This window comes from Meleagris gallopavo, chromosome 2, assembly GCF_905368555.1.
Source record: "Meleagris gallopavo chromosome 2, MGAL_WU_HG_1.1, whole genome shotgun sequence".
NCBI lineage: Eukaryota > Metazoa > Chordata > Aves > Galliformes > Phasianidae > Meleagris > Meleagris gallopavo.
The window spans coordinates 98002169-98029707 of record NC_139405.1 but is presented as its reverse complement, the minus strand read 5'-3'; the positions used below and the strand labels follow the sequence as shown (position 1 = coordinate 98029707).

Genomic DNA, 27539 nt, shown 5'->3' with positions numbered 1-27539 from the left:
TGAAGTGAATCTCATTACCCTTTAAGAAGCTAAATTTTATATATATATGTAATTATTTTAAATTTGGTTTAAATGTGTTCTGAGTATGACTGGAATGGAGTTGATTTTCTTCATCACAGCCCTTCTTCATGTTGCAGCGCTTTGCATTTGTGGCTAAATGTGTTGATAACATAGCAGTATTCTAACTGTTGCTGAACAGTTCTTACATAGCCTCAAGGCCTTCTCTCTTTATCCCCTCTCTTTCAGATATGGTAGTGAACACCCTGGCAGTGATGGTGGCTAGCTCCTTAGGATGCATTTTGTTTTGACATCTAAGCTGATTATATCCAGCTTAGTTAAGCAGTCCTTAAGTCCTTTCCACAGTGAATAATGCCTTTCTCTCCCCAGCTTGGCTTCTAGGCCCAGGAATCTGAGATACTTTGACACTGAAAAGGCAAAATACAGTACAGAATGGACCCAAAATTTCCAGTGTTCATTTTGCTGCTGCTGTAACTATAGAAACCCTTATTATTATTCCTGGTATCCATTCAGAATTCTGACTTCAGCTAACTTTCTAATTCCAATCCTTCGTCTCTAGGCAATGTTTCTATGTTCTTCTATCCTTTCAAAATTACATTCTTGTAGTATTCATCCTTCTCTTCCTTTTTTGTAACTCTTTTTCTTTTTTGAGCTTAGTTAGCAGATAGTAACAAGTTACTATGTCTCAGTAAAGCTGCTTCTGCAGCTACTTTCTGTATGTGTATTTTGAGAGTTCTCTGAATTATTCTGTAATTTTAAGATGATTCAGCTCACCTTCCCCTCTACAGTGATTTTTAGAAAGCTGACAGAAGTAGGATTGTATGGGAGGAAGGCTACTTTTAAGGGCAATGTCTAACTTCCTAGAGGCCAGCATCTTTATCTTGCTGTTAGCCTTCCTTTATTCCTTTGAAATTTCTGTGTTTTGGTCCCAGCATCAAGGTCTCATATTTAATATCACATTCTGCAGTGGTTTTTCTTCATCTGTACCTGGCACTTTAGGAATCAGAATTGCTTTATTCTGCCTTGTTGCCTTTCCAGCAGATTTTAGGGAGAGTTTTCTGTAGGAACCAAGATTCTTGATTTTTACAGTTCTCTGAAGTATTTTGTTAGTCTTTTCTCTCTCAAGTGATCTGTAACACTTAATCTACCACAATGTTTCTTTCTTTTTTCTAGATTCCCTCTAATCACAACCCACATTTTTCCCTATCAATCTTTCCACAGAAAGGCTGCATTTAAGCAGCTTTATCAAATACAGCTTTATTCTCTGCCTTTTGTGAAGATGCTCTTTCCGTCCATTGTAGCACTCGAATCATTTGTGCTGTCTCACTGTGTCTGTAAGCTCATGATGTCATAGACTGCATATGAAGTTTTGTTTAGCGCTCCTACCAAACTACTCATCTGATTCTCTGTTCACTACATCCCACTCATGATGAAAAGTTGTAGAGCTGAGAATGAAATTCACTGGATAATTTAATTTCTGTTAACAGTTTATCTCCTCATTTGTCCTTTTCTGATGATAAGTGACCAGAATACACGTGTATGAAGATCTGTTTTCTCTAAAAAGGGGTGAAAAAATGTAATTACCCTAAGGTTAATTGATTTATTATGTTCTTGTCTCCATGATAATAATTTAATACTGAACTGTTTCAGTGGTTTGGGGGCAGAGTATTTTACTGATTTAGGTGGGAGGCTAGGTTTTTTCTTGGATCATCAAGCAACAGTTCTGTTAAGTACTGCTAAATATCAGAGAGGAAGGAGAACTGTGAAATTATAGAAGATGGGGAAAGATGAGCTTAGCAGAAAATTCTTAAGTATTTATTTTATTCTCTTACCTGTTATTTTCATTCTTGTTTTTTTTTTTTGGTTGGTTGTTTTTTTGTTGTTCATTTCAACTAGAAATAAGTCAAAATAGTAACTGTGGTGATTCTTTTTAGTGACTTTTGTGGGGTAGGTTATAGTTGGTGAAGAAACTGAGGCTTCTGTTCCACAGAGTAAAGTAGTCTGATTTAACTGATTTATTTTTATTATTATTTTTATTTTTTAATTGCTATGTGAAAAAGTGTAATTATGAAATGAGTTTGTGCTCCATATGCTTAACCTGCTTCTCTTTTCTGTTGCTTGCTGGTTAAGGAAACCTCTATCCATTTCTCTATAAGAGGCAGAATGAGCTCTGTTTCACCTCACATTAATTCACTGTCTGCAAAGTAGTTTTTCTTTAGTTTCATTTTTTATTTATCTTCCTGTTTCTATAAAAGTCTTTGTGTATTTTAGTTCTCTGCTATTCCTCTTTTTTTCTTCTTTATTCCCTGTCATTGTCTGACTATTTCTGTATTTAGGCTTTCCATATTGCCTTCAGTACAGTGACACCTGTAGTCTGTAACTGCACTGAGTGGCTGCGACAAATATGTCACTCGTGGCTTATTCTCCTATCATTTCCCATAGGATCATTTCCCACAGGGAAAAAAGAAATGGCATGTGGAGCAGTTTTAAGTTGCAGCATGCCGATATGTGTTTACATATATATCATATACACATTTTTGCATTAATGAAGGCAAGGTCAAAAGGAGAGTGCTTTGAACTTAGAACTGAACACATAGAAGTTTATATTGATCCTATGGGAGTTCATTCAGTGGGCTTGACCTGGTCCCCAGATAGTTCAATCACTTATTTATATAAGATTGATTTTAATTATAGATGCACTTACATTAAGTGAGAGAAGCAGAACTCCCATCCTTATTCTTTATGGTACAGTTTTTGGTAAGATTCTCAGTGGAGGATATTGAAAATAAAGACTTATTTCAAACTCACTAAATATTGTGCAAGAAGGCTAACTCGTGGAGAGAGAGCAGCAGGTCTAATGAGCTATCAGAACAAGTATTAGTGTACCTTAGCCTGGTTGTTAATATAATTTCACATTTGTGTTTCTCAAGAAATCAAGGGTGCATGTCATCTGATCAGTGGTGCCCTAGCTCATAGATTTCTGAGCTATGGACTTATCCATGATCACCCCTTTCACGCCTTGTCACAAAGTGATCCTGCCAATTCTATAGCTGATTTTGAACTACTTCTTAGAACTTGTTGTTATCAGCTTAGCCAGTATAAGATAGTTTCAGTTTCTTTTGCTAGGCCTTTTCATTTCTTCCTTGACCTGTCACACTTTGTTAGTTTTCTTAATGATAAATCAACAAGAATATGTTTAAAAAATAATAATAAAAAAAAATCTCGCAGTTCACTGAACTCTGTTGCATTCTAAGGCTTAAAACTTAAGATCTCCTGAACTAGCAGTTCCTTTCGTACATCTTCTGGTCATCCCAATGGTTAGTGACAGTGCAGAGTGTGACAATTATGTGCATTTGATTGACACGTGTCTGTTATAGAGAGGCCCATGTTTTGCATATCCTCATATTTCTTTATCTAAACTCACAACACTACAAAGAATTACCATGCTTAGATAGGACCAAATAATATGTAAGCCACTCAAAAATTAGTTGTTATAATAGCTTTTTTCCCAGGTTTTATTTCATCGGGATGAATTGTACTTAATAAGAGAGTATTGCATTATTCCCCATTTTTATTTTGTGAGAGTTATACAAACTGTGTGGCTAAATCCTGCTTCTGAAAAAAGAGAAAATGTTTTTCTCTTGCCAGCTATTTAGAAATACTCTTTTAGAAAAGATGATCTTCAAACCTTGCATTTTGGCAGATGTTTGAGGTCTAACTTGTCTGTGTTCCTCTGGAGACTTATTTATGGATTTTCACACAAAAAAGTTAGTTGGGTTAACTGCTGTTTTATTTCTTGCAAATGATTTTGTTTCTCTCTGGGAAAGAGTATAAAGCTGACCAATAGCATGTTGAGAAAGTCTTTGAATAGTTGATTGGCTTTATCTTTTATATTACTTTCTTCTTAGGTGATGGTATAGTTTTTCCACTTTGCTTTAAAAACAGCTTTTTCAAAATGCATTTGATTTTTAAAGAGTCTCAGAATTATGACAAACATCTGAACACAGTTAAAAAGGTGTTTGCGTGAACCAAAGGAGTCAGCATTTTCTATTTTGAATATGATAGTACTTCATTATTTGCAAGTTAATGTAAAGCTGTGAACAATTTTAATTTTTGCAAGCAGCCTGACTGAAACTTTCTATGATTTTTTTTGTTTTAGAACGCAAAATAATTAAGCAAAATTTTATTCGTAGATACTATCTGTGTAAGTAACTTTACTGGAGTTATGAAGAGACTTGAATTCTTGAGTAAGAAGTTAGCTTTTATGTCTCTGTTTTTTTTGTTTTATTGTCTTTGAGAGTTGAGGATAAATGTTGGTTTGGCTGGGATATCTTTACCCTAAGAAGCATTTCGGGAAAATAACCACAGTAAAAGAAGGTCGTTGCTGAGAAATTAATTGAGGAAAAATGAGTGCTTTGCTCTGCCATCTAGCTCATGCAGTATTTATTTTTCAAGCTTTAAATTAGTAAGATGGAAATATTTGCATGTATACAATCAGGAAAATAAAAATTAAAAGAATACCATTCTGTGTGTAAGAAATTAGAACAGTATCATGCTGTACTCAAGTTTTACCCTAGGAACGTATTGTTATCTCATGGTCTGGATACTGCTAAAGCTGCTGCCATATACAGCAAGAGTTAAGACATGTTCAAAAAGAACATTCATAATGTATTTTATTCTGAAACTAAACAGTGATTTTTTTTTTCTTTTAGAGAAAAGGGAGATGGACAAAAGATTGGAATAATTGCCAAAATTGAGATGTTATTTAGTGAGAATAATGCTGCTTGCAAATGGGAAATTGATTATGCAATGTGAATTTAGTAGGCACTTCACTCAAAACTATATAGTAATTTTTTTATAGATGTTCTATCATTTGACATTCTAACCTTGCATTTATCATGTGTTAGTTCCACTAAAGCAGTGTTCAGATGAAATGACAAGATGAGATTTTTTTACTGGAGTCTGACTTGTCAATATCCTACCCAATAAGAGAGAGTTTGCGAGAGAACATGAGAGAAAAGAAACTATCAAAACATTTTCTCTTGGGACAGACTATTCCTCTCTCTTGCTGGAAGAGCTGATTGAAAACAAAGCAAAAAAATGCATTTAAAACAGCACTAGGGCAATTTGTTCAACTCCTCAGACGCAAGTGATTTAACATAACTGTGGAGGCAACTGCCTTGACAACTTTAAACATTATTTTTATATTTTATTACCAACCACAGCCTCTTGATTTTTTTTTTTTCCATCTGCAGCTGTGCTAGCTTTTATATAAGAAACTGTTGATTTAACTTAGGGATTGCGTTTCAACTTGAAAACTAATTTGTTGTCATTGCTTTGCCTGCTGCTGGCTCTTGTAAGATCTTGTGATACTTCTGTAGTCTCATTTCATCCGCTAGGATATTATCATAAAGTGCATTTAGTGGAAATTGAAGACAGTAATTACAGTGATGTGGAGGTATTTATATTTTGTTATCTACCAGTTCTGCAATTATCTTGGTTGTCTGAGTTCACTTTGACATATATAGCTGTTTTGACCTTTGAGAGAATGTATACATGAAATAAAATTTTTAACTGCATTTTCTTTCTATTTTTTTTTCCCTAATAATTCTAACCTGTGGTTGTGCTAGCTTTGAAGATAGAGTTAGAAATAACTTGGAGAATGTGGTTTCTTCTAATGGGTTTTGTGTACTGCTTAGTCAAACTATAATACCATTTTCAGTGCAGCTTCTGACAAATGAAATAAAAACAGCGGATTATGTGCTAGCAACATATTTTTCATAATTCAAAGCTAATAACTCAATTCTTTCTATTGAATTTCTTCTCAAGGAGTTCCTTACAGAAGAGATTCTTGGGGTTCCGCTTCCCTCACATCTTTGCTCATACCAGCATCTTGGAGAACCTTTAGTTCTTGTAAGATCCAGATAGTTTCCCCGCATAGTATGATGAAGCAGCAGCAGAGCATGCTGCCTGCCTGCCTATTTCAAGTGTTTTAGTTTTCAAACCTGACAGTTCAGCATTGCTTATTGAAAACACAAAACATTCCTTCTATTTATCTAAACCAGCAAAAACAAAACAAGCAAATAGCTCTTTTTTAGAGTCCAGTTTTAAAAAACAGCGGTTTTCCAGCCTTTTCTAGATTTTATTTCTATTCATAATGTGACAAACCATGTTTGCATGAAATTTAAGGTTAACAGGTTTCAAAATCAGTATACTTAAATATAACTGAGATGTTAGAGTACATTACAAAACTGTTTGATGGATCATTTAAGACCATAACCCTTGTTTTAATATTGTCTGTATTTATACACAGACTTAATTGTATCTTTGGTAACTTGAGGATTAATTGCTCTTCTCTATTTCATTTTATTTAATATATACAACTTTATTCTGACACATCTTGTGGGTTATAAAATATATATTCAGCTATGATCTGAAAAATAGCCCACCCCAAATTAAAAGCAAGGTTGAGGGAACAGGGCTTGTTTAGCTTGGAGAAGAGAAGGCTGCAGGGAGACCTCATTGCGGCCTTCCAGTACTTGAAGGGACCGTATAAACAGGAGGGGGAATGACTGTTTAAGAGGGTGGATAGCGATAGGACAAGGGATAATGGTTTTAAACTGAGACAGGGGAAGTGTAGTTTGGATATTAGGAGGAAATTTTTCACACCAGAGGGTGGTGAGGCACTGGAACAGGTTGCCCGGGGAGGTTTTGGATGCCTCATCCCTGGAGGCATTTAAGGCCAGGCTGGCTGTGGTTCTGGGCAGCATGGTCTGGTGGTTGGCGACCCTGCCTGTGGCAGGGGGGTTGAAGGCAGGGGGGTTGAAACCAGATGATCATTGTGGTCCTTTTCAACCCAGGCCATTCTATGATTCTAGGAGATTAATAATATGACGCTGTAGTTAAGATTATGTATTCTTGATTCACAGGGTGGCAGGCTTGGTTGAGGACAAATGTCACTGATTTAATTAATGAAAAGAAATCCTATGAAGATATGTGTTTTACTTCCTGAGTAAGCAGGCAAATATAAACTATTTCTTTCCAGTATGCCATTTTTTTTTCTTTGAACTTCGCTGCTTAGGAGAAAAATATGACTATATTATTTTTTTTCCTTTATATTTGTTTGCATCAGATTTATAGCATGTTCAGTGTCTTGCTGCCACTATTGGTGGGAATTGCTTGGAAGATTAGGGAGAATTCTCCTCTCCTCCTAAAAATGGCAGTGCTTTCCAGTGATGAGGTTTTCTTAGAAACGTTGCAGGTTAGCAACAACCAGAGATAGAGTGGTGATCAGAGACCATCTTCATGTGTAGCAGGAATTTTGCACCTTGCCATCTGGTGTCTCTTGTGTTGCTCATGTTCATCATTTCCTAGTTTTACTTGGTGTATGTATTCCTCTGTAGCATGATATTTTTCTTCAGATAATGTAAAATGTTTTGAAACAAATCTAGTACTACAAGGATTCAGCACAACTGACACATTCTGTCCTTCCTTTTGAAGTCCCATGGCTCACAGTGGTTGCAGCTTTTGATCATTACCTTTTGATCATTGCATTAATCCAGAAAGGTCCAAGACAGTTATGTATTTGTGGTGATTATGAGCAGATTAACCTAGGTGATCTTGGCATCTTTTTTTCATCAGTGTTTCTGTCATTTCTGTATTACAATCTGAGGATCATTTACATTAAAAACAAAACCAAGAGAATAATACTTCTTTTTAAAGCAGTTTGAAAGATTGCTGCTTTTAAAATAAACAGACTAAGTATAATGATCTAATTATACTAATGATGCACTTATGCTAAAACTGTCTTTCTGTTATCATTTCTTTTCCACAATTTCCACACATTCACATTCTTTTTCTAATGTGTATGGCTGCATGAAGTATTGTAAAGGGAAAGAAAAGGCGAAAAAAAACCAACCCAAAACCACAGGGTAATTGAAGGTTATTTTAGGGATCATGGTGAAGAAATTCCAAGATCAAAACATCTCATCCTTTTTTTTTTATAAAGAACACTGTTTATTTTGCAGCACCACGATGGCATCCAGGTGTGACTCCCAGCGTGTGATAAAATAATGCTGCTTTAAAACATCTGGTCAGGTGCACCCTGTTGCCTAGTTGAGGCTCACTGGTAACAGCTAGTGCAGTGTTGACAGGAGCCTCTCCTGGTCTGTGCTGAGTAAATTGCATCTAACAGCTTGGTATTAAAATAGGTCTATGCTGAACCTATGGGTGCTTTTTTTTAACCTTTTTTCTTTCTATTTTTAGTTCCTAAGCAAAGTCTGTGCTGGGTAAGTTTGCATCAAGTCCAAGTGATGAGTAGAATGGTAGGTCATTGATGGTGGAGATTTCCCCTAGCAACTCTACTAAAGCCTCAAAAGTTAAGGATGTAGTATATTCAGGTCAGGGGCTTCGCTGGAAATCGTATGTTTCTGTATTCATACCTATAAAATAAAATAGCTATCCTGATTGAGCTGTATTCAGATATCTGGCAGTACTGGAGGAGATCTGATAGACAAATCAGTGTTTTGGTACATCTAGACATAATTACCAAGTTTCCAAAGAATCTAGAAAGTCAACAGAGAGCAGTGTAGCAGAGGAGTTTTTAATAGTTGTCATTAGAGAAAAGTCAAGTATGATTTCTTACCTGTCTTGCCTGTCGAAGTTTGTTTGTATTTACGTAGATTGCTGTAGTGTGTGTATTTTTTGATGCTTGTTTTTTGAGACATACCTGTTAAAAATTTTAAGGAGAATTTGTGAACTCCATGAACACTGCAGTAACAGTGCTTTTGCCAGTTTTGCTGATTTTGTTTCTGGCCTGCTACTGCTACTAGCTGGTTATTATGACCTTTTCATTTAAAAACTGCTAAGGCTTCTCTGAATGCTGGAAGCAGAGCTATAATGATGTTTCTGTATTAGTATTTGTTAGCACAAACATCTGTGGTGGTTTAACACCAGTAAATAGCTAAGCACTGCCACGTTGCTCTCTCCTTATACATTCTTAGAATATTGGGGAGAAATTACGGAGTGAGCTCATGGGCTTGAGGTAAGTACAGGGTGATCGCTCATCAGTTATTGCAACAGGAAAAACATTTGGCACAGGGAAGAACAATGTAATTAATTGCTCTGCTGCTGACAGACCAGAGCAGTGAGAACTAAAGGCAATCTAAAAACACCTTCCCTTCACCCTTTCTCTTCTACCTCCTCCCTCAAGTGATGCAGGAGAGTCAGTCTGTAATGCTTTGTCTCTGCCCCTGCTGCACATGGATCCTTCCCACAGATACTGTTTTTCCCAATCTGATCCCACATGGGCTTGCCATAGGGTGCAGCTCTCCAAGCACTTCTCCAACTCAAATCTGTATCATGGAGCCCACCTTTCAGGCAATACTCTGTGTGTCCCAGCAGGCAGCAGCTCCTCCAGCCCTTCTGTACCACCACAAGCTCCTCTCCACAGGCTGTAGCTGGAGTCTGGGGCTCTCCAAGGAGCCACAGCCACTGATGCACTGTGGGCTTCACCATGGTTCCACATGGAGATCTGCTTCACCCGCTGCCTATTGGCTGCAGGACAGCTTGCTCCACCATCAGCCTCTGCTGGGCTGCAGGGAACTGCTGCTCTGCACCTGGTGCTCTGCTTGCCCTTTTTCTATGCTGCCCTTGGTATCTATAGAGCTGTTTCTCTTAAATTTTTGCGCTCCTCTCTCCCAGCTTCTGTTTCACAGCAGTTTTTTTTCATTTCTTAAATGTGTTCTCTCAGAGCATAACCAGTGTCACACGTGGCTCAGCTCTTCTCAGGAAAGCTGGTCCATGTTGGAGCAGCTGGTGCTGGCTCTGATCTGCAATGGGGCAGTGCTGGGCTCTGCTCACAGACGCCACAACTGTAGCCTTCTGCTACCTAAACCTTGGCACATAAGCCCAATAGAGCATCATATCTAATTGAACTATGTATTTAATGGATATAGAAGCATTTTTGCTCATTGCTTTAAAAATATATTTAAATTTAAATATAAATTTATATTTAAATATATAATAATATAAATTAATATAAATTAATTAATATTATATTATTATTAATATAAATTAATTAATATTATATTATAATATAATATAATTTAAATATATTTAAAGAAAATAAAAGAATGCTCAAGAATGAATACTTAAAATTGCAAGTTCTTGTGGAGTTTGATACTGCTGAGCACTTTACCTCTTTGTTTTCTCTGTGAGGTTGTGTTGAAAGCCTAATAATTGCTGTACAAGCAATATTGTTTAACAAAGCATTTTAAAAGTATAAAAGATGACGTATCTGAGAGGAAAAAAAACTGTGTGACTCCAATAAGTCGCAAGAAAGTGCAACTTGGGAAAGATAGTTTTCGTGGAATTAAAAAAAGCATAGAGGACTTCACAGCAGATCTTGGTTATGTGAAGTAATGGGATTTGAGATTTCTCTTAAGATGTTTTCACGTGCTCTGGGAGTTGAGCTGTAAGTCTTGTAAGGGGTGGAAGGGGACAACTCTTGATTGAAGGATTTCTGGTGGTGAAGAGTTCAACGCATTGCTTAGTAAAGGATTGCAGTTAAAGAATAGCAAAACCTTCTGTTTTCTTTAGTTTGAATGAACATAAATTAACAGCTATTAGATTTTGCACTTTCATCTCTTAGTTTGAGGAGTGTGTCGCACTGTTTTGCCTTGTACATGCATAAATATGTAAGGCAGTACATACAGAGTCAGAATTGTTATTTTTGTGCTACTGTAACATAAAGTGCTCTTTGATTCAGTGTTTTTATTTTTGTTGCAACTTGATGTTGAAATGATTTGAAAGAGGATTAGAAAAGTAGTGAAAAGACAGTTCACTGATTAAAAATAAAAAGGCAGTCTTGACAGGCTTATTACCTCTTTGTAGGTGCTATTTGGTGAAAGTACTAGCATGAACATAATTAAGTTGATTAAATAATCTTAAGGTGTTCCCTTTGAAGCATAAGTAGACAAAGTGGAAGATAGCATAAAGATGCTTCTAGGAAAGCATAACAAATGGAGAATGAATCTTGGCATCAGTGATAGGCAGCAGATGAGAGAGTGACAACTTGGTCAGAATATTATGTGTGGAAGTCAAGTGATAAAATTTGTTTTTAAAAATGGAATTTAAAATTTAAAGTCTGAGAGTGGCCAGTATGATGAAGGTGGACCAAAAGTAAACTGGTTTGAATTTGCCTTAGTGTTATTTTTAAGTTACTGTTGTGAATACTCAAGTTAGAATCTGCGTCATTGTGAAAAACTTCACAGTGCATGAAACTTAATTAAAAAATTATCTTCTTCAGAAGCAATTTTTGAAGGAATTGTTCTGTTGTACTTGTTTGAAAATATTTTTTCAAGATTGTCTTTGTGTTCTTCATGAATAATGCATTATGTTGTGCACTGGAAGAAGGCTGCTGACACTGGGTTCTACTTTTTGTAATGGAGAGAGTGGAAACCTAGCTAACTGAAACCAAACTTACCTGCAGAAGTTGTCAGAGATGCCTGCCTTTCTTAGCAGATTGTACAGAGAATTTGGGTAATTATATTAAACAGGTTTCTTCATATTACTCTGATTTTGCCTGTCTCCAATGCTCTATTGTGTAGCTTACCAACTAAAATTAGATACGAGGGTATATAATAAGCAGTGTACTGGTTTCCAACCGATATAATTGTATTGTAGAGGTTTTTCTCTGCTTGCCTATCTCTTTTCTGAGGGGTTATTATTTTGTTACCAGTCTCCTAAACAACCTTGAAAGAGCTATTGATGTTGTTTATAAAATCAATGAGTTTGCAATGTTTAGTGGGTTCAGAAAAATATCATCTGAAGAGGAAAAAGGATGCCCTGTAGCATTTAATATGACTTGGTGAGCAGCCTGTCAGCTAAGACTTGAAAAGGAAAAAAGTATATATATAAAATCAATTTAAAATGACAAGGAATCCACACAAGAGTTCAGGGCATGCCTCAAGGTTCAAATGTTTCATGCATCCTGCTGTGTGCTGTATGCTCCTAAGTTTAATAATAGTCATGCTATAATAATAAATGCAAAGTGTATTTGTCCGTACATTCACAATTTTTAAGATCACAACAGTGAAATCGTTTTTTTTTTTTTCCTTTTAGAAAATGTTGCAACTACAGTTAGCATTCTGAAGTATTGCTTGGTGGCTGATGGCTGTGAAGCAATCACACAGTTCAGTATTAGGTCTGGGGACACTGTAGTGTGTGGAGTACAGAAGGTGGTGTGTTGCAGCTCTGTTTATAATGAACTACGATAAGCTGTGCTGCTGGCAGCCTTGTGAAAGAGAGAATGAGTTGAAGGTACTCAGTGATGTATTAAACACAGCTTTGTGTTAGGTAAGAGTGCTTAGATGTAGCCACTGCTCAGATTTTGAGGTAATCAGAAACTCTGTGTTATTTTTTGTTTCAGACATGTATTCTGTACTTGGTTTGTGTTCTGATTTGCTGTGTGGGCTTTGGATTTCTAAGGCGAAAACTAAGTTTTGCTTCTGATATTCTGTTGTTCTGTAAACAAAGGCAGTCCTAACAATGATGATCAAAACTTAATTACTTGAAGCTTTTACTTTTTAATGTACAAAGTAAATGAAATAAAGCAATACATCTTGTCTATAATTTGCAGCACTTGTTCTTTGAAAGTATTGGTGCTCAATAGTTAAAATGTTGCTTATTCCTTTTACCAGTTCTGCAAAATAAAATATAAGAAAATCAGTGAAAAAGAAAACAAACTACTTTAGTATAGTTTCCATTTTTATTTTTGAGGTAGCATCTGTTACTATGGTAAACTTATTTGTGGTGTTTATAATGGAGAGATTGCAAAGTTTTCTTGTCTTGTTGAAGTGTTTTGTAAATCAGTTGCCTAGCTTACCATTAGTAAAAGAGAAGGTTTTAAAAAACAAATTCAATCGCAGTGACATATCTATTAGTCTTAGTTTATTTAGATAAGCTTATGTGTAAGATATTGCAATAGGAAATTTTTGAACTCATAGTAAATCTCCCTTACGTAACATTTAAAATTTTGTTGTTCTTGAAACTTAATAAAAATGGAAGAATATTTCAGTTTTGAACTTTGGAATCAATTAAAAATGGTAGATTTTTTTTAAAGAAATGTACAGATGTTTGTTTGTTTAAGATTTGCTTTCGTTTACTTTCACAGGCTGATCCAGAAGAAGTGATTAAGATGGTAACACAGCATGTTACTCAGTATGCCTATGCAGACTGGCCTGAAGAAATTGCAACTTTGATAAATCAGTTGCACTACTACAATGAACGACTACTGGATTTCACTCAGGCTCAGGTTTTGCAAGGACTTGGCAAAGGAGTAGATGTGCAGAGGTTTACAGCAGATGGACAGTACAAGAGGGAAACAATACTAGGATTGGCAGAGTAAGTAAAGTCTATTAAGTTTTTATTATGTTTTTAAATTGAGTTACTTTAAGCCTCAAAGTAGGAAAGCAAATAAAAAATAATGCTGACTTTTAGATGGGATAATAAGTTACCAGTTCCTTTAGATGTTTACACTGTAACATGGCTACAACTGGGGTCTACTACTCCACTTAAATGAAACATTATTCAAACAATTGGATCTGTAAATTTTAATGATAGATCTCTAACTTCATTTTTAGCAATCAGTAGACAAAAAGAAAATCAAGGATGTATGAAATCAGGGCATTGGTAGAAATCTATTCCTTTGATCTTCTCTAAGCCTTTCTTTGAAATCAATTAGGATATGCTTAAGATGCAGGTGCACTAGAAAAAGAAACTAGAGAACCCCCAGACTTCAGCTTCTTACTGAGTTTAAGTTGTAATTAATTAAATTAATTTAACATTATATTAATAATTTAATAACATTAATAATTTTATTATTTATCATATTTTTAGCAGTTTGGTAGTTTTCGTATTCATTTGGGATTACTGAAACTTTCCCTGTGCATGTTTTTCTGATTTTTCTAGAATGCCTTTGTCTCATCTTTGTTACGCATAATTGGAAAAAAAATAAAGCTGTAGAATAGTCATTTCTCTTTGTTTTAAAAATGCCTTCTATTAACCTCTGCATGCAACTTCTTCAAGCTGTGAGTGTTATAACTTTCATAGAAACATAGAATGGCTTGGGATGGAAGGGACCCCAAAGACTATTTAGTTCCAACCACCCTGCTGTGGGAGGGTTGTCAATCACTGAATTTATTGAAATCTGTATGTTTTGAAGGCAGTTTCAGTTGAATGGCTGCTGGACTGGGGTAGGGTTAGTAAAAATGAGACTTTGTAGCATGTAGACTTGCAGTTGAATGGTACTTCATTAGGCAATTGCGAAGATCTAATTAATTACTTTTTCAACTTGCAGCTTGCTTGCTTTAATCGTCTCTGACTCCTAATCTGCATTTTGAGATGAAAGCATTGTGCAAATTTAATAAAGCATTTTTTTTCTTGCTTATTTTTTTGAATTATCATTAAGTGGCTCATCTTTTGAATCTTTTATGAAATGCTGTTTGCAGAAACAATGCCTGGAAGAAATGGTACCTTATTTACAAAAAAGATTTACACTAGAACAAACAATTTGTTTGCTGAAACTACTTAAATAAAGTCAGTATTATCTTCCATGATTTGATGTATTCTCATTAGAACATCTTACACATTATTTATTAAGCATTTAAAGATCTAGGTGCCTCACAGACTTAATCAACATTAGTTTTTAACCTGTTTACTGTTGGGGGGGAGAGGGCAGGAGCAAAATGTAGCAAGAATATACTAGAGAAAGAAAAAAGAAACTAGAACAAGACTGAATGGAAATTCTGGAGTAATAAGTTGAAGTCCTCAGTAGTTTTAGGCCAACCACGGCGTATAACCTTTCTAAGTTGTTTTTCACTCGAGGCCCGGCTTTTTCATTGTGGATTTCTTTTTTTTTTATTTTTTTTTTTCCCCAATCCATCACTGCTTCTACTTCTGCTTAAATGCTTTAATCAGAAGTTGATTTTTATGCTTGAGTGTTCTGGATTAAACAAGTTGTGCACTTATGACGTAATCAGAATTTCCATCATTTGCCTTATTCTTGACCAGTTCTCTGAATGATTTTGGTGAGTACAAAACAGATCCCATTCCAGAAGACTGAACCAGAAGGTCCTGTCCTCTTACAATCTGCTATGACTTTTAACAATTACTTCAGTTTCCGAACCATTGTGTATAGTTTTGATGTACTTCTCTGTTACCAATCTATACGTAGCTTTTTCTCCCTCATGCTTTGCTGCTGCCGAACTTAAATAGCAATAACATTTCATTTTATTTTCCTGCTTCAAACATGAGATGAAAATAAAGGCTCTTGGCTTAAATCTTCATTTCACTTCTCCAGCTTAGATGATAATGTTGTTTTTGCTTTCTAAATCTGAGGGCAGGTGACTGGAAATGTCAGTCTCATCTCATTATGACTGAATTCAGTACTGATTGTAATGCTTTCTGTAGCTGGCTGATACGTACAACAATTGTGCATGCACCCATGCACGTGTATATAGTACAACAGAGATTTAACAGAACAACATGGCGATGGGAAAGTACTCTGAGCTTCCAAATACCTATTTCTGGGAACTTGAAGATGGTGATAAAAAAAATCCCAGCTAAGTAGTAATGCGCAGGCTTATTTTCAGATGCTTTGAGTGTGCTGTGCATTGCTGTCACACAGAGATGACAGCTAAGAATCATCCACAACAGTTTCTCCCTTGTTTTTGCACCACTCCTGGTGCAGCATTGCGTCAGGATGTAAGTCATAACAGTACCCGTCAGTGGGGATTTCTCTGGCAAGTTTCAAGCTTACAGTGGTGGGCATTTAGCGCTGGGAATGAAGCTCAACTGTGGTGGAAAATCAGAGAGAATGTATTGTTGCTGTAAGAGCAGAAGAGGCAGGAGAGTTGTTTTGTGTTTTCTTATGCTGTAGTTGAGTTCTTAAAGGTATTTCAGTAAATATTTATATTAAATATACTTTTTTTCCTTTTGATGTTTTTTTCCCTTATCCACTATTTTAGTGTAACTAACCTGCCTGATATTTTCCAAGGATTGTCATGATGTGTAAAGGGTATTATTTTCTTTGTTTCTTTTTTTTTTCTTTCCTGGCATTTTTTTTCCTACTCAGCAATATTGCAGCTACTGTCGGAGTAGAATGTAATGTTAACTTGAATTAATCCTGTAAAAATCAGAACTAAGATGTATGAATGTGCTGTTAGATCATTAAGGGTGCAGAGAAGATCATGCTTTGTTTAGCGTAGTTCAAATTATGCTGTAGATCTGCATTTCTGAATGACAAAACAAAAACAGGGTGGACATGAGGTATAATTTTTTTTTTCTTGCTTTCCTTTTGTTGTTATAAATGGTCTGCAGTGATGGCACAACAGAAAATGTTGTGTCAAGAATTGGTCCCCCATAGGATTTAATGAATCTATGTAGGTGTAAAAGCCACTCAAATTTATGGAGTAAATTTTTTTTAACATGAATCTGCAGAAAAGTGGTGCTAATATCAATTTGCAGACTAGTTTTCTGACAATTGCTGCTACATTTTGTACTATATTGCTGTGTTTTTCCTCTTTTCATCCTCCGTGATTTCTTAAACAAGAATCTAAAATGACATAGTCAGCAGTGTTCACAATTAAATAATAGATCTGCCATATAAGTGTAAGCATTGTTTTTCTTGGAATTGTCTTGTGGTAGAAAAAAATAGCATTTGCCATAATTGTTTTGTTTTGTCTCTGTACCAACATAAAAACAAGAACTATGTGTATTTATTTGAATGATACTAGCTTCAGTGGATTAGTAAAAATTCATACGAAGTTAACTTCAGGCTTTCATCTCTTAACAGATTGTTCTGTTAAAGGAAAGTACAATAATCAAAAACTATTGTTAGTGTTTTTAGGACACTTAGAGTGTAACTGGACACTTCCACACTTTAAGTCTACAAATATTACAAATGCTTCTGGTTGTGAACTTGTACATACCTACGTACCAGTTGTGCTAAAACACTGTGTTGTGACCAAATCAAGTAAGAGCTGTGATACAGAATCGCAGAATGGCCAGGGTTGGAAGAGACCTCAAGGATCATGAATCTCCAACCCCCCCGCCATATGCAGGGCCACCAACTTCCCCATTTAATACTAGACCATACAATACATTTGTTCACTTTTTATTTTGTAATTAAAATGAAAGCAAAATTGAGTTCTTTTTGCTATTGCAAAAAGGGTTAAGCAGAAACCCAACTGCCACTGAGAACCCAGGGGTGTATGGAGCAGTGCTTGCCTTCAAAACAGTTCTGTCTCTTGATGTATTTTAATTTTTCCCCAAATAGAACAATGTATAAAACAAATGCAAGAAAACATGCTTTGTGTAATTTTATTTAGCTATGATTAGAACTAATTTATTGGTTTTTGAGGAAAAAGGTTAACAAAAATCATTACTCTTGTAACGTAGATAATGATTTATTGTCATGTCTCTAGGAGCTTAGTGTAACTTTCCCTTGTTCTATTTTGTCTTTTTTTCTATAAGAACGCTTGAAGAAAACGTGTACAAGATTGCTGTTTCTTTGGCTCAGCGATACAGTGTTCCACTTTGGGAAGTTTATATGATCCATCTGGAGTTTTTATTCACGGACAGTGGGTAAGTTTTCTTCCCTGCATATTTACATAGAAGCCTGTTACACAGAAGTATGTCCTAACCCAAGAGAAAATGGCAGTATGCTAGGGGCAAACATAGGTTTGTGTTTTCATATTTCTTGCATTGTAACAGGTTATGGATTTCTGTTTTGTCTTTTCCATATGATGCTTTTGTAATTTGCCATAAAAATGTGTTATAAATGAGACCATGAGCATTTTATTGTTCTTTTAAGTATCAAGTCTGTGATAGCGAAGTATCTTATGTTTTTACAGTTCCTCGGAAAATGATTCTTTAAAATATCATGCCTCAGAACATTTCTTTTACTGAATCACGGAGTGGCTTGGGTCAGAAGGGACATTAAATATAATCTATTCCAATCCCCCTGCTATGGGCAGAGTTGCCAGCTTGCTAGATCAGGCTGCCTAGGGTCATATCCTGCCTTGCCTTGAAAGTCTCCAGTGTATCCACAGCTTCTCTAGGCATCCTGTTCTAGTGCTCACCACTCTCTGAGAAAAACATTCCCTTCTGACATCTAGTCTAAATTTCCCCTCTTTTAGTTTAAAGCCGTATCCCCTTGTCCTATCACTATCAGACCATACAAAAATTGATCTCTCTCATAACTATAAGCTTCTTCTATATTTGTTGAACTCTCCTAAATAATCACAAGCAAAATAAATTTTGGCTTCTCAGTCATGTTCTTCATGTATCTGAGTTCCTTTTTCCCCCTTCTTTTTAATGGAAATAATTTTCTTGATTTTCTTGGCCATTTTTCTAGACTACAAGGTTGCAGCCAGCTATACCTGGTATTGATACCAGTGAGATGCTTCTCTTTTTCATTCTACATTTAGTTCGTGTCTTTTTTTTCTCTTTTCAGACTTTGGTATCTTGTCAATCATGCAAGTGCTTTAGCATATTCAAAGAGAAATAAACCTGTTCAGTGAAAGACCAAGCTACTTGCTGGAATAGTGCATTCGGATGACAGTGATGTAGAGCCCACTATGCAATATAGCAGCTGTTATCTATTGTTCTGACAGACATAATGAAATTAGTTGGTTTCAAATTTTAACTTGTGACAGCAGCACTAACTTGCAATATTATTTCTATCTCTCTTAACATTAACTATTAATTAAAAGGCATTGGAATGTTTTATAGAATATGAGGCATTAAAAAAAAACAAAAAAAAAACCTGATAGATTTTGGTACAAGCTGTGAGAAGTTGAAATACCATTCTGGGATTTTTCTTTGCTTCCTCTAGAAAACAGAGAAGTTGTATTGTCAGAATTTGATGCTGCTTCATGATTTAGTATTTTAAACTAAATGGAGAGTCAGGGTCTAAATTTGGCGACATTGGAGTGAATGTGAAAGAACCAGCTGATTTACCTGAGACTAAAGTACCAAAGGTGTTTTCATCAGTTTTCCAACACTTTTTGTTCTGTCTCCTGTTGGTATTCATGGAATTCTGAAATCACTGAAGTACAAAGTAGCAACTATTTCCCTAATGAAATTCAAAATCTTGAAAATTGATACATAATAGCATAATACACTACTGAGTATGTTTTGTTGTATCATAATCTTGTTTTAAAGATGATTGACAGCATATGGCCATTACAGTATTTTAGCCTTGGGATTATGGCATTAATAATGTATGACTCATTATGCATTCATTCTGAAATGAAGTCTATTCTAAGACATAATCTCTTTAACCAAATATGCTGTGTTACTATAAGCCAGTCTTTATAGACAACTCAAATGAAGGACCTAAATCATTTGTATTAACTATTTATTTGATTAGTTGATGACAAATTTTCTGTTGTGCTTTGAATTTGAAAAAATATATATAATTCAATGAAAGATAATAATTGTGTCTTTGGAAGGATCTGTCAAATTTGATTTCCAAACTATTAAAATACCTTTTATGATTTCATCAACTGGAAATTTTGTTTTTGTCTCTATGAATTCTGTTCCAGAATCTTTCAGAATGGTGTAATGAACCCTTCTTCTCCCTCTCCCAGCAAATAACAGAAAGGAAACAAAACCATACAACAACATTCTGCCAATTAAAGCTTAATATTCATTCAGTCTATAGTTTGATTTTTGGGTATGGAGAGAGAAACTTATGTAGATCACTCTTCTGAAATAAATCTGTTCCAAATGTCTGTTATTAAGTGTGAATAGCACTTCATTTACATTAATATTGCCCATTTTTCCCTTAATATGCTAGAACTATAACATTTAAACAGTAAGAATTTAGAGATTTAAATTGATGCTTACAAGCTTAATTGCCTAACTGTGAGCTAAGTTCTAGACATAAAAAAGAAAAACCAAAAAGATTCTCCCTTAGAAATCAGATACTCATTTTAAACTGAGAGAGGTTGCGTATGTAGCATTTATTGTATGAAACTCATTTTTAAGAGTGAAGCTTAGACACGTTTTCCTTGAATGTCAGACAGGAACATGTGTCATATATGGCATACATACTGAGGGAAAAAAAAAAAAAGTCAGAATTCTAATGTGATCAATTCCAAAGGTACTGATTCTAAAATGTGGTTAAAAGATATTCTATTTCATACTGAAACATATTACCTAATACGGTCCGTGGCTGGATGCAGGAGAGAGTCAAGGTGATAGTCATCAATAAGTGACTTCTTTCCTTAGATTTCAGTTACCTTTCTGTTGATAGATGTATAAATTCAAGATGAGACTTCATTGATATATATCTATTTTTATCCTAGTTGAAGAGAAAATGTGAGACTGGCTGAGGTCAACCTGAGATTTGCTGGCATTTTCATAACTTTCCATGGATGACAATTTGAAAGTCACTGCAATAAAACTGTCAAATTAAATACTCTAAGCATGAGTGACAGTGTCAAATAGGGCAAGAACCAATTTTCAATGATAATCTCTCTCAAAGCATGCACAAATTCTCATCTTCTGCAGAAAATACAAGGTACTAGGTTGGGAGAAGTGATCGAGCTTAAGATTCGCTAGCATCTTTCAGCAACAGGTGCCATGTGGTTTATCTATCATTTTTAAGGGCTTCTTATCCACTGAATGTACGTCTACTGTTACATTTAGGTATAATTAGAGATTTGCAATGCTTTTTGGAATTCCATTTCAGTGTGCATCTCCCATAATCTACATGTCCAAGTAAGCAGATAACGTGTTCAGGAAATTGAAGATTTCCTTAACTTTTATTTATGAAGAATTGAAACTATCAAAACCTTTAAGAATAAGTGTTTACACTCCCAAAATCTCTTGAAAAGTTGAACTTGACTGACTTCATTGTGTAAACAAGTAAGTGTTCTGTCTTCGTGAGTGTTCAGCTGAAGATACATTCGTGTCCAAACCTTTAAAGCAGAATTCTATCTAAATGCAGGTTGTCCACACTGGAAATAGAAGAAAGAGCGCAAAGTCTCGGTCTTTTTGAGACTTTGAAAACAAGTCCCGAAATGTTATACGAACACATGGTGAAATATGTTTACCCAAGTATTGAAGGTAGAGATCACCAGCGGTTGCTTTATTATTTCACACTCCTGGAAAATTGTGGCTGTTCAGAAGTTGTGAAGCATACTGTGAAGCCTGAAACTCACATCAGACTCCTGAAAAAGTTCAAAGCAGTTGCACCAGGTATGAGAGCTACTGCCTGTTTTTTGTTTTTTCTAGCTATATTTACTATTCTGTTATGCTGACATGAATATGCTTATTGAATTTATACTTGCCAGGCAATTTTTTGTCAATGAGCATATCAAGTGCGTGTAAATAATTTATTAGGTAAGCATCATGCCTTATAGGAGCCTATTATAAGATACTTTTCTTTGTATTACAAGAAATTTTGATCGTCATAGCAAGTAAAAAAAAAATAAAAAATATTGTATCAGTGATGCATGTCAGAATTATTAGAAAATTATTAGCAATAATTTATAGTGAAATTTTAAAGTAGAAATACAGACATCCTGGAGCATAAGCCTGAAAGTTTCATGTGAACTGTCTTAAGCAGTTTTGGGAATATTATCTTCAAAACTCAACATTATATAGTATGTCAAAAACTTTAAGCAGTTTTGTAAAGAGAGTAATTTTATTTTCTGCTTTTGCTTTGATGTTACCTTCTGCTTTTGCAAAAAAACATTATTTATCCTCTTATGTTATTCCTTCCCTTTTTCCTCCCTAGTCTGTATGCAAGATTGAAAATGAAAGAGGAGTGAGAGTTTTTCTAGTTTTACACAGAAATGTGAAAATGTAATTTTGAATAACTTCTATTTCATTTGCCTTTTTCTCTTTGTCGATAGGTCTTAATTACAAAAAGCTAATGGATGATAATGAAAATCCTTTGGAAACATTGGAGCCCATACTTACAAGTCAAAATATTTTATCTATTTCCAAACTGGCTCCCAAAATCCCTAAAAAAGATGGCAGTATGCTGTCACCAAGCTCTCTTTATGCTGTCTGGTTACAAAATCTTTTTTGGAATGGTGATCACCATCTCATTAAAAAAATACCAGAAACTATGGATGAATTGCTGCATGCATATGATGTGTGTTCAAAGTACTTTGATAGACTTGATCCAGATAATATCATCACTTTTATTGACGAAATTACCTTTTCTTCAAAAGCTGTCACAAAGGTAAGTGGATCTATTTGAAGAATTTCAAACTTCAGGTGAAGCTCAGTTGATGTACTGTGAGGGAGAAATTTGTAGCAAAATTTGATATTTTTAATTTTACAGTTCTCATAGTTTCATGAGCATATACATTCCTGTACACCTTTCTCTTTTTACTTTTGTCAGTGTACAAAGAAAAATAATTGTTTGGGTGGAGGAATTGGCTCTGGGGATAAGAGAGATTTTCATGGAACCTTGAAGTCCCAGTATTCTGTTTCAGAAGAGAACAAGATATTCTTCTCATGTGTTTAGTTTAGTTGTGCTAATCTTAAAATTCATTGTGCTGCAAGCTTCTATTTACTACTGTCTTTTGCATATTGAGTAAGATGCTCCACAGAGAAGTGTTCTGGGCCACTGCATATGGTTTCCAGGCGCTGTAATAATGTAAATGATAAACTGTGTCATAATTTCCATTTGGCTGAAAGCCTAGCATTGAAAGAATGTAGTCTCACGTCTGTAGCATAAGCTATCAGATCTGCATTTTATTTTTGCCCAGTGAAACTCGGTTATAAAGGTATTTCTAACATAAAATTTTACCTGTGTTTTGTCATATATCTTTACTACGAAGCACAAAAGAGCAGTAAGAGATTTCTTCTCTAGGTATTTCCTTAAGAGTTTGAGATACTGTCTTCACTATCTTAATCTGAAACTGAAAGATGATGGAGATTTTTTTTTTTAATCTTCTCTATTCTGCATCATGCTTATTCTACAGAGCTGCTTATTCATGTTTTACTATGAGGTGTTATTTTTTTTCACTCTGGATATTGTTTCAGTGTTCCTGCTGCACTAGAATGAAAATACTACAAGTGGTGTAACTTATAAGTGCCAGAAAAGTGAAAACTTTTTGTTATTCATTGAATCATGTCTCTGGTGACAGCGACACAGCCCGAGTGAACAACATGGAGCTCCATCAGGCAAGGGGCGGGTGGAGGTTAGGGAAGGGCTCTGCACCAGAGGGTACTTGGACCCTGGAGCAGACTGCCCGGGCAGTGGTTATGGCATGATGCTGCAGCAGTTCAAGAAATGTTTGAATAATGCTCTCAGTGTGGAGTCGGGAGTTGGATGTTCTTGTGGGTCTCTTCCAACCAGGTTTATTCCGTAATCACAGAATCACAGAATTGTAGGGGTTGGAAGGGACCTCTAGAGATCATCGAGACCAACCCTCCTGCCAAAGCAGGTTCCCTACACCAGGTCGCACAGGTAGGCGTCCAGGTGTAATTGGAAGAGAATTTCATGCCTCTTGGGAGATATTTGCAGTCATGATGAGGTCTCAGTTACTAGACATGACCCTGCACTGACGTGGCCAGGCCATGACTGTATTCAAGTGAGAAGGAAATGTCTTCATGTATGACTGCTGCTAGTAATTACTTGAAACTCTTTCTGTTATTGTGCCTTGAGCATTTCAGAAGCTATTTCTCATTTATTTCAGATGAATGGTGTAGGGGGTAACATCCCCTGTGTACCTATTTTGAAATGCTTTGTTTGTTTCTGTTTAGGATTCTAATATAGTTTATGTACTCCCTTAAGAAGAGTAGGTGTAAAGAGAAGGAACTGCTGATGGCTCTTTGAAGGTTATTGTGGTTGCTCTCTAAGCAGAACTTAGCAAAAAGCTTTTGGGCTGAAGCCCAAAGTCATAAAACGAACTCGAGACTTGTTTGAAGCAATTGATCAGATCAGCTGATTTAGCATCTACTGTGCACTGGGTTTGAGAATAAAACAGCTGTTTAACCAGCTTGCAACTATTCTTGTCTTACAATCCAGTTAATAATTTTCAAATGGAAAGTGTGCAATGAAAAATTACCGTTACAGTTCCTGAGATGGTATTTATCAGATATCTTTTTCCTATAACTTTTATGTATGAAGTATTTTTCAGCTTAATGCTGTACCTTTTACTTAGAATTTTAGTTCCTATAACGTTTCTGTACACTTCTGTATTTCATAGAGATATTGATATTTAACATAGATAAAGGTCTGCAAAAAACTTGATGCTTACACATGAATTAATCAAGGAACAATCAAGAAATTCTGAAGTGATGAGGAGTTATGGAAGGAAGGTCAAGTAGGTAGGATAGTTACTATGGTGTGATAAGGCTGCATGGAAGGCTATTGAACTTCCAGGGTATCACTGCAATTTTAACTGAGTGGGAATTTAGGAAGCTGATACCAGAATATCGCTTACTGTTTTAGTATATTAGCAGAAGTAAGGAGAGGCAGGTAACAGGCCAGCAAAGCAATTGGAATCCTCTTCTACTTGTGTGTCACTTGATGGACAGAATGTGGAAACAATGCTTAACTTTAAAAGGGGAATTCAAGCATAGGGATTTAGTGCTGACTTCTGCAACTTGTAATTGTTGGTGAGAAAGACAGGAACTTGCTGGGGTTTTGACAATGGGTCCCCTTTCTCACCTTCTACTCGCTCTTCTATATTAATTTTTAAAAATATATGTTTTAAAAAGAGACATTTGTATATAATGTCACAATAATTACAGCATGGAGTATGGATTGGGAAAGGGCAGCAGCTGTAGGTCTGATTTATTACAGAACGTTTCTTATGGTTACATGTAGAAGTTGTTTGCATTTTTCATATGTGAGGATGCCATAGCAACCACTTTCATTGTTGCTCCTTTTGTGCTACTAATAAATGGGCATCTGAAAGGTAGAAGGATAACTTCTCAGATTAGTTGGGCCAGTGGTAAATGAGTTTAAAGGGAGATGAATGAGCAGTGTTCAGCTGGCAAAGAAATTGAGAGGAAAATCTCAATTGGAAAAATGAATGGGCTTTTTATACTTGCCAATAGCCTTTTACATAACTGTTAGTTGTCCTTTCACATCTAGTGATTTGAAGTATGATGAGGTTTTTAGGTGACTGTGTGCTCATATAAGAGCTCAGATGTGTTCTTCCATATTTCTTGCAGTCAACAGAAATCAGATACTACCTGGAAGATGAGATTCAGTTCTCCGGTTTTAAAGATTCAAACTGAGGGGTGACTGAGTGGTGGAAACTTGTAGGCAGAGATGTATCATGGTGGGAATCTGGTAAATCGTTAAGCCCAAAGTAATGCTCTTAATGTGCTGGATATTCTGTACAAGACAGATCAGACAACTTCCCAAACATTTTTATTTTTTTATTATTTTTTTTATGCCAGCATGTCTATAGGATACTGTCCATGTTTTCCAGGGGGAGATTAAGAGTGACTTCTGAAGCTACGGTAATACTTGATTGTTCTAGTGGCAAGTTATTTTGTGTTTATTTTTTTAAAATGCTTCTTTTGCTAGACTGTTTATTTAATTTTGAAATTCCAGCATATAGACTTCTTTTTCTGCTGTACTGAAGAGATAATCACCAAATTCTGCAGGGGCCTCTTCAACTTGTCTTTGATACACTGAGTTTGGGGACTTCTCTGATCTTTTTTTTTCTAAATCTTTCATTATTTTTACAGCTCTTCTGTGGGTCTAGCATATCAGCATCTGTCTTCAGTTGGACAAAGCATAGATGGATGGTAAATGAAACAAGCGAAGTTTTTAACTCTTAGTCAGTAGCCTTTTACACATTGAAGGACTGAAGCATTGATCCTTCCATCAACATCGGCTACTTGCATTTGGAAGATACTGTGGTGATGAATGGCATTAAGTGGAGCTGTCCACAAGTCGTGAATGATGCTCCCAAGGGTCACTAATGGAGCCTGTCCTGTTCAATGTCTTTATTGATGACTTGGACGAGGGTGTTGTGTGCACTCTTAGTGTGTTTGCAGATGATACCATGTTGGGAGGAAGTGTAAGTTTGCCTGGGGGTAGGAATGCCCTTCAGAGGTATCTGAACAGCCTTAACTGCTGGGCTGAGGCCAGTGGGATTAAGTTCAAAAAGACCAACTGCTGGCTGGGTCCTGCGTTTTGGCTACGATAACCCCAAGCAACTCTTCAGGCAGAGTAACTGGAAGACTGTGTGGAAAAAAATGGACCTGGGGGGTGCTGGTCAACATTCAACAAAATGTGAGCCAGCAGAATGCCCAGGTGGCCAAGAAGCCAGTGGCATCCTGGCTTGTATCAAAAATAGTGTTGCTTTAGGAGCAGGGAAGTGATCATCCATCTGTAGGCAGCCCTGGTGAGGGTGCACCTCGAGTATGGTGCTCAGTTTTGGGCCCCCCACTACAAGAAAGATATTGAGGCCCTGGAGTGTGTACGGAGAAGGGCAACAAAGCTGGTGAGGGATCTGGAGCGCAGATTTTATGGGGAGCGGCTGAGGGAGCTGGGGTTGTTTAGTCTGGGGAAAAGGAGGCTACTGGGAGACCTTACCACTTTCTTACAGCTACGTGACAGGAGGTTGTGGTGAGGTGGAGTTTGGCCTTTTCTCCCATGTAACTAGTGATAGAACTAGAGGGGATAGCCATTTTACACCGGGGAAGGTTCAGGTTGGATATTAGGAAAAACTTGTTCTTTGAGAGCAGTCAGGTGCTGGAATGGGCTGCCCAGGGAGGTGGTGGATTCATCATCCCTGGAGGTGTTCAAGAAACGTTCAGATGTTGTACTCAGGGACATGGTTTCATGGAAAATATAGATGGTAGGTGGACAGTTGGACTTGATGAACTTGAACATCCTTTCCAATGTTGGTGATTCTATGGTTCTATGATATTTACCACCTTTTAGATATTCTATGTATGAGATTTACCATTTTTTAGATACTCGAAATGTTCAGTGACATTAACACTTACATTTTTTAATGCATTTTGATTTTTTTCTTCCAGTAACTCTCCTTTATTTTAAATAATGCTGACTTTGCAAATTTTAATTACAGCTGTGATCATAGCAACTTTGTCTTCACGGCTTCCTTTGTGACCTGAAGTATTTAATATATTTTAAAATATATTTTTAAATTCTATTGTTGCAGACTTTTTTTTTTTTGGTTGTGTTAGATGATCTGTTACATCTTCAGAGAACCATCTGTTTCAGCTTGTATGTCATTACCCAGAAGTTCATTGAAACATGCCTGAAAAGCAACCACAAAACCACAACTGAAATCAATTAGCCTTTATGTCAACATATTTTCGTTATTGCAGATAGTATTGCAAATGGGGATGGGTGTTAGGAAGAGAAGATTAGAGTTTAAGATTGGAAAAGAGATCAGAAAGCAGTGGTAAGTCAATTAGGTCATCATAGAGAGAGAATTGAAGTTTTACCTCACAGCCTCCACAGATTCCCACATTTGTTTCATCTATGGCTTATG

The 27539-nt window shown here is 36.0% G+C and overlaps 1 protein-coding gene across 5 annotated transcripts in view; it reads left to right on the top strand.

Annotated features, from left to right (window-relative positions):
- The window catches only part of NBAS (NBAS subunit of NRZ tethering complex), a 160455-nt gene that overhangs the window by 76011 nt on the left and 56905 nt on the right, over positions 1-27539 (top strand). For all 5 annotated transcript variants that reach the window (XR_014881627.1, XM_085218043.1, XM_085218042.1 and 2 more), the window contains 4 exons: positions 13193-13422; positions 17554-17664; positions 21038-21288; positions 21948-22282. Coding sequence is in view for 4 of the 5 variants with exons in the window: in XM_085218043.1 (XP_085074169.1) it covers positions 13193-13422; positions 17554-17664; positions 21038-21288; positions 21948-22282 (927 nt within the window). In the remaining variant the exon portion in view is untranslated. The remainder of the gene's footprint in view (positions 1-13192; positions 13423-17553; positions 17665-21037; positions 21289-21947; positions 22283-27539) is intronic.